We start from the raw sequence: 10,705 nt of genomic DNA, 5'->3' as shown, positions 1-10,705 counted from the left end.
ATCCTATTTGATTGTCTATATAGTAGTTGAAGTTGGTTAGTAGCATTTGAGTTGAGAGATTAGTCTTTGTGGGATACAATACTTGGGTTTGTTCATTTTGTTTGATATGGGTAGCTGAGAATTAAATGTAGACCAGATTTAGCACTGTTGAATCATGATATATGTTTATGGTTTATGGTGTTCATTGTTGTCCAAATAAACCAAGAAATGGACTGATCAATTTTTTTTTTTTTATCTTTTTATTAAATTAGTCAGGTGTGTTGTATGACCATAATACCATCATCGTTTGAGCCTCATTTATTGGGGGAACATCAATATCAAAGAAGTAAATTAGGAATTTGAGCCTCATTTTTTGACACACTACTCGATCCAAAAATAAAACGACCCAAATGCTAAGAGCATCCGCAATGGTGCTTAGGCCAGCCATAGGCCAACCATTCTCTCCCCTGCCACGTCAGCAACACTAAAAAAACCACCTGGCACATCAGATTTAGGTCAGCCATAGGCCAGGCGCAATAAAAATAATTCAAAATATACTACATTTACGGAATTAAAATTATGATTAAAATACGGAATTAAATTTACGACACATATACGGGAAAAATATTCCATTCCATTAAAAAAAATTACAAAGATTTAAATAAAAAAGTACATGATTTTTTTTTTAAAAAAAGGGCTTCAACACACGAGCCCCGCCACTCTCTACTCCTCATCGTCGTCGCCGTCGTCCTCGTCGTCGCCGCCGCCGCCGCTGCCGCCACCCGTGGTATCTGAGCCCACGTCGGAACCCCCCAGTCGTGACCTCGCGATCTCTAAATCAGCACGCATGCTCTCGAGCATCTCGTAAAGAAACCTCTTCTCCGTGGGGTCAGTGGCGTTCTTCCACTCTCGGAAGACCTGTAACATCTGAGCCCGCGTTTGGTTACGCGAATGGAGAGTGTACTCGAGTGGGGCGGCTGGGAGGGCGGAGGACTGGACCTCGCGGGGCAATAGGGGGGATCCGCCCCTCGCAGCCCGCTGCGCCCGCTTCTGTCCAACCGGGCGGGGGCGACCAGTAAATGAAGGAGGGGATGGAAACTCCTCAGCATCCGGGGTGAGGTCGTGGGATCCGCCGCTGCTGCCGCTGTAGTCGCCACTATAGTTCAGTCGCTGCTTCTTCGGCCACCCAGCGTCGCACCCTGCCCGGAACTTCTCGGAGTCCTTCAACAACAAGAAGCACTCCCAGAAGGTGAACTCCTTATACTTCCCCTCCAAGGGGAACTGACTCGCGGCTATCCTCCGGGCGTCGTCCTCAGTCTGCCCACTTCTGAGCTGACGGAGGGCGTTGGCGTACAAATTCGCAAAACGGCCCACCGCGGCCCTGGTGCGCTCCCACCCCTTCCGGACCTCCTCGTTGCTGAAGTCCTTCCCGTGCGGGCAGTGCCTCCTATAGGCATCTCTGATCTTCGCCCACATGTTGACGACCCGCTGGTTGTTTGCAACCAGCGGATCGTCGCACACCTCCAACCACCCCTTGGCCACCCCGGCGTACTCATCCTCCGTCCACTTCCTCCGGCCAGTGGCAGCGGGCTGCGATGACTCGCCGACCGCCTTGCCCTTCCCCCTCCCCCTCGTCTTCTTCTTCGGCGCGGCCGGCGTCGCTGGAACGGGAGTATCATCGTCCCCGAGATCGATCCCCATATCATGCAATGACAGAAGGTCATCGCCAGAGAACTGCGTCTCCACCGGGGTCGACGTGTGAGACGAAGCCGTCAAAAAATCAAGCGAGGGCCGATATACCGCGTCGCCTCCCGGTGACCCCTGCACCCCCCGGCATCCCGGGATGCATACCGTGCGGCATCCTCCCCTGCCACATCATCCCCATCATCTGCTGCAGCATCATCTGCTGCTGCAGCTGGGGCATACCCCCCCACCCGGGCGCTGACTGCCCGCCGCTCCCCTGCCCGCCGCCCGGCATCCCCCACGGCATACCCCCCGGCATACCCCCTGGTTCCCCCCCATCGCCCCCCCCCCTCCCCCCCCGGCGCACCAGCCATCATCCCTATCATCTGATTCCAAGGGATGTTAAACCCCGGGCCCATCTGCCCCCATCCAGATCCCACAGGTACCGTGGGAGTCTGAGATCCACTCGTCGCTGGACTGGACTCGTTGTTGTGATCCATCGCTCGATGATGCTCTTGTACAGAAAGTTAGAGAGAGAGAAAACTCGTTAAAACAAGTGGTGCAAATGAAAATGAAACGAAAATCGCGTTTATATATGATTTAAAAAAAAAAAAAATCGAAAATCAGCGCTGGCCGATCGGGCCTCCACAATGGCGGCTAGCCGATCGGCCAGCCCACGCCGATCCGCTCGCCGAAATCGCCCTCGCCGATTGCAATGGTTCGGCTAGCCGATCGGCTAGCGCGACGAATCGGCTAGCCGGTCGCTAGCCGACCATTGCGGATGCTCTAATCTTTAGGGGTATTCCACCTCCAAACAGTGTGGACGTAGTTTTACAACTCGAGCTCCCCATAAATTAGTCTTGAAACATGAACACTCATTTAAACTCAAGAATTAGCCCAATTTCTTATCATTTCTGGGATGTTGAACATACCCTTACTTGTCATTATTTCATTAGCTTCGTACAATTAATGCATAGTTTTAGTAATATAAAAGGAGTCAACTATCCTCAAGCCCCTAAATAGCATTTCAGTTTATTTGTGATGAAAGAGACGACAACTTTCTGCCGTAATCCAACTTACTTTCGAGACGATTTGACATTTTGTTACATTTTAATTAAAAGAAATGCCACAAAATATCAAATCAAAAGTTGTTGTGTCTCTCATCACAATAGATTAAAAAGCGTTATTAGCTATAATCTGTGTTTCATATTGACTATACAATTCACAATTGACCACATTTGGAATAATTAGATATTATCACACTAATTAACAATACTATGATTACTTATTTCTCAAAAAAAAAATATTATTAATAATAATATTATGATTACATGCCAACAATAGGAGTATAATTTAAATAAGTCGAATATGTACAAAATTTGGTTTCACAAAAAATGGAAAGGACAGAGGTGAAGTTGGATAAACAGTCATCCGATTTGAGTCGGACACAAAAGTCAATCACAAACTGAAAACCTACTCTTCCTTCTTCATCATCACTATTCACTGCCTTCCTTCTTCACTTACAATTCCCATACTCCCCTAATCAAATCAATTCCTTTTCCCTTTCTATTTTACAAAAACCATGTCCTCCCCCACCGCGCCGCTCCTCCGCCCCCGGCAGCCGCCCGCCCGCCCCGCCACCGCGCTCTCCCTCATCCTCTCCCGCGCGGCGGCCACCACGCAGCGCCGCGGCGCCTCCGTGCTGGTCCGGGAGACCGCCGCCCGCGAGCTGGAGGAGCGCCGCGCCGATTGGGGCTACTCCAAGCCCGTGGTCGCCCTCGACATCATGTGGAACCTCGCCTTCGTGGTGGTGTCGGCGTTTCTGCTGATTTGCACGGCGAATGAAAGCCCCAATGTGCCGATTAGGGTTTGGGTGTGCGGGTACGCGCTGCAGTGCTTGGTGCATGTGGTCCTCGTTTGGGTGGAGTACAATAGGCGCAATTCGCGGCGCCAGAGGAGTGCGGAGAGGGAGCAGCAGGGCAGTGAGGATGAGTATCAGAGTGGCAATGAGGAAGAAGATGAAGCCAGAAGTGGCTTCTTAGGCATCACTGACACTTCCAGGTTACTGCAAATTCCTTTGATTTTTGTTAATTTAATGGCTTCAGACTTATTTGGATAAATTTTAAATTACTACAATTTAGGCCTTTAGGGTTCTTGGATATGTGTAAGTTCATGAGAATGGCTTAACAGCTACTTCAATTTTCTGCTGGAGAGTTAATGTGGCATCAAACGGAGAGCCTCTGACTCTTGTATTCAATGCTTCAGCTTGTTCTTTTCTAATTAATGTACCAGTTCGAAGTTAAAACACTATGGGGAAAAACTAAAAAAGTCTAGTGCTTGTTAACCTATATGCCCTCTTACTATAGTAGTCTATCAGGATGGAAGTTCATCTATGAATTCTAAAATAGTTTGATTTTAATATGTATCCTCCTTGCCACTAACGATTCATAAGGTTATTTTTATAGTTATCTGAATCTGTGCCATTATGTCCTTAAAGACTTAAAACTTTAGTCTTTAGGTTTTACGGTCATGCATACTGAAGCTCATGATTATGCGATCATAGAATTTGAGGGCTCATAAATAAAATACAGTAAGTAATTTGTATTCAGCTAATTATTCTTGGCTGCGTCAACTGGGGGCTCTGAACCTTATTTAAGCTTTAATTATGTTGGATTTGGTTTCTTTATAATGTGCCAGAGAATTTAAATCCGGCTCTACCCAAACTTTTCTGGTTCGCCCCAACATTCCCCACTTGTCCGACTGTTGCTGAGCAGTTTTTGGATAATCCCCAAGAAATGAGAAAATCTGGAGTTTTAATGATTAGATAGTAAAGAGATATATTCATTGATAAGAAGAGAAGAAAAACTAGAATGGGGGGTCAGATTGATAGTCCTGGGTCTCGAAAGGTTTTTAGTAATGTCATTATGATTAATTTGTTAGATTGGCTAAGATGGTGGATTATATATGTTGGCTATTGACTCGGTGTAATCAAATTGATTTTACAGTTTCTTTTGAGTCTATCTATCTGATAGCTTGTTTCCATGAAGAAAATTTGTGTTTGTTCTTTGTTTATTGTATTAATATTCTGAGATGGGCCTCTTGAAACTGTTATTTCCAAATTCCAATTAATATCAAATGCAACAAGGCTTTGGTTAGTGTATCCTTTTATTCACAATGCTGGTTTATTTTCATGGCACAACAGTAGCGTCAAACGATGTGAGTCTATCAACACAATGGCATCATTTCTATGGTGGATAGTTGGCTTTTACTGGGTTGTCTCTGGTGGTGAAATTCTTCTAGAAAATGCTCCACGACTATATTGGTAAGTCAGCAAATTTTTACTTGTTCTTTTTCGAATTATGTTCTTAGTACGCAGCCATTCCTGCTTTATGCCATCTGCAAGATTCTTTGTGTCTTTGAAGTTTGAAATGACAAAACCATTACCTTGCTTGAAAAACTATTAATCTTGCACATTTTTTTGTATTTTCTTTTATATTTTCATTACCAAAAGAGGTCTAATAAGCTCTCCGGTCTTGTAAGTACTGCAGGTTGGCGGTGGTATTCTTGGCCTTTGACGTAATCTTTGCCATATTTTGCGTCGTATTAGCATGTCTTATTGGGATTGCTCTCTGCTGCTGCTTACCGTGCATCATTGCCATTCTTTATGCCATTGCTGGTCAGGTATGACAAATCAGGCATGAAGAAATTTTATAGTATATTGCTAAATAATTGTCTTGTATGCAGGAAGGTGCATCAGAGGCAGATCTGAGCATCCTACCTAAATACAAATACCAAGCCAGCAAAGATGAGGATACGGTAAGCAATGCAGCCGGCAGAATGGTTCCAGTTGAGACAAGTAGTGGGCACATGGTTAACGAGCTAATTCTTTTGCCCGAAGATGCAGTAAGTTCCTGTGCATTTTGTTATCCAAATTTGTGTTCTGCATCATAAAAGTTGTAGATTCCTCATTGGAAGTTTCTAGATTGCGCAATGGCAATGACATTGTTTATACCTTTCTATTCGTTATTAAGATATCTGCATCTTGTTCATGAACATCAGTGTTCAAAAATTATTTCTTGTAGCCAATGTATAGCACCTATTACTTCAACAAATTGGCACAGTGAAAGCTATCTTTTCATCTCCAATTTTTCACTTATACACCAGTGAGAAATTCAGTCAGGAGTCGAATTCTCTACATATAGAAAAGAAAAAAAATCTTTGTCGATGTTGCATCTTAACATTGTGATTTCCACATATGTTTGCGTTCGTCTTCCAGGAATGCTGCATATGCCTCTGTCAGTACGAGGATGGAAATGAGCTACAGGCTCTCCCTTGCAGACATCATTTCCATTCGACATGCATAGTGAAATGGCTTAAGATGAACGCCACCTGCCCGCTATGCAAGTACAACATCCTCAAAGGGAATGATCAAGTTTAAAACGAAGTGGCCAATACATGAAAGCCGTAGGCCCAGTTCTGGTATTTGAGTCGATGCTGTGAATGTGAGGTCCTCTGTATTTGTGAAGTAGCTTTCTGTAAATAATCTGCATCGGAGCCCTTGGTCTCATATGAAAGGAAAAAGTGTCCGCCATGTAAATACATGTGATACCATTAACGACAGTGTTTTTCTTAGCTGATGTGTAAAGAGATTTGACATGTAAACGTGTATACAGAAGTAATCCGTTCTAGTGCTCTGCTCACTGCTTTCTTGCACTAGAAAATTGTAAGAATCTTTTATTCTTATGTTAGGACCGATTGTTTATGGTAGGCGTGTTAAAGGTCGAAGAATCGGATGAAAATTTGAAATTAATTCAGGTTTTAGATTCTTCGGTGTGGTTCGGAACTTTTATCAAGTGAATTTGGTTGTTTGGAAATTGGAAATATTGACATTGCTGTTTTTGTACGACTTCAATGTGCTATTATTGATTCTTTTCTTATCTGTTCGATTTTAAAAAAATTAATCAAATGAACCAATCTACATAGTCTTAATCCAGATATTGTAATATTGTATATTCATTTATTCTTACAATCAACCAAATAATTGATCATAATTTTGAAACCACGTATGAACCACCCCATGTAGCTATTTTAGACATCAGTATGCAGGGGTGGAATTTGAGAAAATTTTAAATTTTAAAATCAACAATTTATGTTTTCATTAATACTGACGTTGTTATATTTATGAGGTAGGTTTATGGAGTATCAGGTAAGGCATCCAATGTTTCCAAGAGTGATGCAATATTTATTATAAAAGTGTTACCAGAGATACAAAATAATACAAGTGAAACCAATAAATGACTTAAAATAAAAATTATACTACATGTCAACAATCAGCTTTACATGCACTGCAATTATTATGGGACAATGATGTCTACCTTAGCTTCTTGTATGCATGAAGTTCCGTCGTTTTCTGTTTTCTACAGAAAAACACAAAACAAAATTATGTTCTTGATCTAAATGCTGCTACATAAATGATTATATGTCTCAAACTGACCTTAAGCTGTGAGCTCCTCAGAAACTGCATCATTCCCAACTAGGCGGCGAACAAATTCAGCATGCACTGAGTGTCCACCCTATCAAGTTCACATTTGTTAGGTTAGGTAATAAGTCTAATCAACTTATTCGCATTGTTGGTGTCCCTTACAGTCAAGAATCGGGGCTAGTAATACGCTGTTTGCTCATGTTCATGTAGAGCAAACATCGAAGATAATGTATTTTCTAGTATTTTTGCAGGCAAGGGATAATTAATCCAAGTGTTTTTCTAGATTCCAGAAAGAGGCTATTGATGAAACAAGCAACAACCTTATAAGCAACAATGTGAGCCACCAGAAGACCTTGATTACCCTCTTGAGCCAAAAGGGAAAAATCGCCAATAAGATCCAACACCTTATGCCTGCAAGGCTCGTTGTCGTAGCGCAGAGGTGGATTCATCCATCCCTTATTCATGCTGCAAAAGTAAACTAATCAGAGAGTGAGAGAGATCCAACCTCCCAAAACTACACATGATATCCCAGCTTTAGATAAATATGAACATTATTTTGTACAGTATTGAGTTGCTCGCTAACAGAATAACATACAATATCTCTCACCTACAGACAATAGCTGTTTCTGCCGAACCCCCTTTGATAAGTCCTAAGTTGCGCATATGTTCCACCTGCAGAGGATATTTTGTTTAGATTTAGTAAATTCTTGGCTCAAAACCACATTCAAATAATTAAAAACGTCATCTACAGAGACAAAGCCACTCAAGGATACTATGCTGGTGACTGGTCCTATAAGATGAGTAAACTTCTCGCACACGTATTTTTAAGAGGATACTTGAAGCTGAGAAAGTGAAATGGTACAGTCTAGTTTAACCATGAAAATTATGTTGGTCGTCAGTCTAAGTCTAATAAACATGGGAATAGCCTAGCAAAAAAAATGAGCAATTACCTCTTCATAAATACAAAATGTTCTAGATGGACCAATAGAACTGGAGTAGGTAGATTCATCCAACATTGAGGAAGAGAACCATTGGCAACCAATTGCAGGTGCCTGCAACAATAATTTATGTGAGAGTGTAAACAAGCAAGGAATGGGGTTTTAATGTCACCACCACACTCTTAACATTTTCATGTGTAAGTTCCCAATACCTAAAAACAAGAGTGCAGATTTTAAAATAAAGGGTATTTATCAGACCACAAAATTGTGGTCTAGAATTGATATTTAGCAATCTATGAATTCAGCAATCATGGTGCACAACCAAGAGAATTAGATAGAGAACATGTTTGTGATTACTTATTTTAATCAAATCTATGTTTGTTAGTGCATTAAAAATACCTGTGGGTAGTCTATCCCGTATGTGATACGGACTTTCGGATAAGGGATTGCTGTTATAAAAGAATCATTATGCAGCACATGAACAGGTTCGTTGAGATACGGTGCCAATTTTTGACAACTTTGACCACCAATATCTACAGCCACCTTTAATCCGGATTGATTGATTGCGTCCACCCATTCTCTTGCTGACCCGTCAAAGATAGGAACCTGGAACATCAATACTCCTACATCATATAATACGAGATAATAACATTCATCAATCATACATTCTTTTCCCCTCATTAGAATCATCATTATGCCGGTGCTTCACTAATGAACCATTAAATGAGAAAATGCATGCAAATAAGTGTTGCACCAACGTTGTTGCGGCACACTTCTTCATGTTTGTCACATGAATCCCTCTGAATGCAGCATGGCTACTTGTTTAGAGCATGTTTTGACTAACCTAAACATCTAATTATGATGATAAGGCAGAGATAAACTTTTGAACAGATGTTTAGAAAGAACAAAAAAATAGTTCTGATAATTATCAAGAATATCCAGTTTTTGTCTCATTTTGATGATGATAAGTTCTAAATTAATAAACGCATTAAACAACAATGAACAATCCAATCTGTTAAATTATTTTCATTGAAGAAAATAATTGAAAAAAGTTCAACTCAACCAACAAATTGAAAATCACAAATATCCTAATCCCACTTGTCAAACCTACACCGCAACAAGCTTCCCTCTACAAAAAAAAAATCCCCCTTTGCACATTTTATCCATAAACACAACAAACTCATGCTTTTTAAAGATTAATTAATAGCACCAGCCCATAAGGCATCTAAGGCTATTCAGTGCTCAATCCGTAAGGGTTGATAACCCAAAGCATGTGATAGAATGAAAGATCAACCAAGAGTCTTTCAACTAAACTTGGTGATGTGCGGTGCTAAGTCTGTGAGTCTCTCTCGCTGCCTTGGTTAACCATATTTCTAGGATTAACTATAAGACTCAAAACTGAAGGAGTATGGTCCTTGAAATATGATCATGAGTTTTGCAAGCTTTGATCTCAACTAAGTCATTACGAATCCACACTTCAAATGCCTAATCCATTAAAAATCTCTAACCCTTGAAGCCTAACTAATTCAATTGAAATAAAATTTATTATGAATAACTGAAACCTGGAAATCAACTCAAGTAAAATTGTCCATTGATGTCATCCTTTGTCAGATTTCAAATCTTTCCGTTTGTCGCAGGTGCAAAATTGTGAAGCGCTAAAATGGTTCAAATTAAAAGGTAAAGACCATAAAATTTCACTTATAAAATGTCGAATAATGAAACACCAACACATGCAATTTACCAATTACCAGGAAATTACCTCAACGGAGCGATCGCAATTGCTGGATCCGTCAATCTCAATGCGGCAATTATCGACGCCACAGGCCTCGAGAGCGGAGAGCAAGTGCTCGACGGTGCGAACGCTGTAGCCATCTTTGGAAAGCGCGGTGCATAGAGGCGTGTCTCTCACGACGTTGTCAATCGATGCGCGAATGACGTTTGACCCGAAGATGAAGTAGCGGCCGGCGCGGGCGGCCTCCGGGAGGATTCTAACAGTGGATATGTCACCCGAGTGGAGTCCCTGACCGGTTCTCTCGATGCAATTCGCCACAGTTTTCTGCAGCTTGCCAGTCTGCCAACGGGAGATTTTAGTTAGGCAGCTCCTGCAACTTCACTGTATAATAAACTCTGTGTGTGTGTGCGAGAGAGAGGGAGGGAGAGAGAGTACGGGTTTCCATGAGAAGAGGGCGGAAGATTTGAGAGATTTGAAGGCGGCGGCGACGCTCATTTGAATACTATCGCTGCTGCTGCTGCTGTAAATTCACTTCTTCAGCTATAATTAATCTTAATCACTTGATTATAATGGTATCTTTCCTCGATTAGCATAACGTTCCTGGTTCCATGAAATTTCTTGTCACAATTGTAAATGGTCAATTTTTTTTCATTTTAATCGTATTTTTTCATTTATATGCATTCAACAATTTATATATTCAATCATCGTTTTAACAATAATCTTTATGTTGTTCAGTCTGAAACTTCTTTTGAGAACGAATTTCACTATGATTACCATTAACAACACACAAATTTATTTTGGAAACGAATTTCACTATGATTATCGAATATATAGTGATTCAATTCCTCTCAATTAAAGAAAGCTGAAAGCATACATTTGTTGTCAATTATA

General features: G+C 41.5%; 2 protein-coding genes across 2 annotated transcripts; one reads left to right on the top strand and one right to left on the bottom strand.

Annotated features, from left to right (window-relative positions):
• The first annotated feature begins 3,068 nt into the window (after positions 1 to 3,068).
• LOC125218565 (E3 ubiquitin protein ligase RIE1-like) lies at positions 3,069 to 6,488 on the top strand. Its single transcript, XM_048120252.2, has 5 exons — positions 3,069 to 3,723; positions 4,865 to 4,984; positions 5,211 to 5,343; positions 5,407 to 5,565; positions 5,939 to 6,488. The coding sequence occupies exons 1-5, from the start codon at positions 3,245 to 3,247 to the stop codon at positions 6,098 to 6,100; spliced, it is 1,053 nt and encodes a 350-aa protein (XP_047976209.2). The 5' UTR covers positions 3,069 to 3,244; the 3' UTR covers positions 6,101 to 6,488.
• Positions 6,489 to 6,881: 393 nt separating this feature from the next.
• Positions 6,882 to 10,392, bottom strand: LOC125218898 (putative UDP-3-O-acyl-N-acetylglucosamine deacetylase 1, mitochondrial). The gene is made up of 8 exons (XM_048120693.2): positions 10,250 to 10,392; positions 9,842 to 10,153; positions 8,482 to 8,688; positions 8,095 to 8,196; positions 7,752 to 7,816; positions 7,465 to 7,609; positions 7,157 to 7,235; positions 6,882 to 7,079 (listed from the first exon to the last, which is right to left on the bottom strand). The coding sequence occupies exons 1-7, from the start codon at positions 10,307 to 10,309 to the stop codon at positions 7,158 to 7,160; spliced, it is 969 nt and encodes a 322-aa protein (XP_047976650.1). The 5' UTR covers positions 10,310 to 10,392; the 3' UTR covers positions 6,882 to 7,079; position 7,157.
• Between the last annotated feature and the right edge of the window lie 313 nt (positions 10,393 to 10,705).

The sequence above is a fragment of the Salvia hispanica genome, chromosome 1 (assembly GCF_029641045.1).
Source record: "Salvia hispanica isolate PSC_SH4W2 chromosome 1, Shi_PSC_v1, whole genome shotgun sequence".
NCBI lineage: Eukaryota > Viridiplantae > Streptophyta > Magnoliopsida > Lamiales > Lamiaceae > Salvia > Salvia hispanica.
This window is presented reverse-complemented; position numbering and strand designations above follow the sequence as displayed.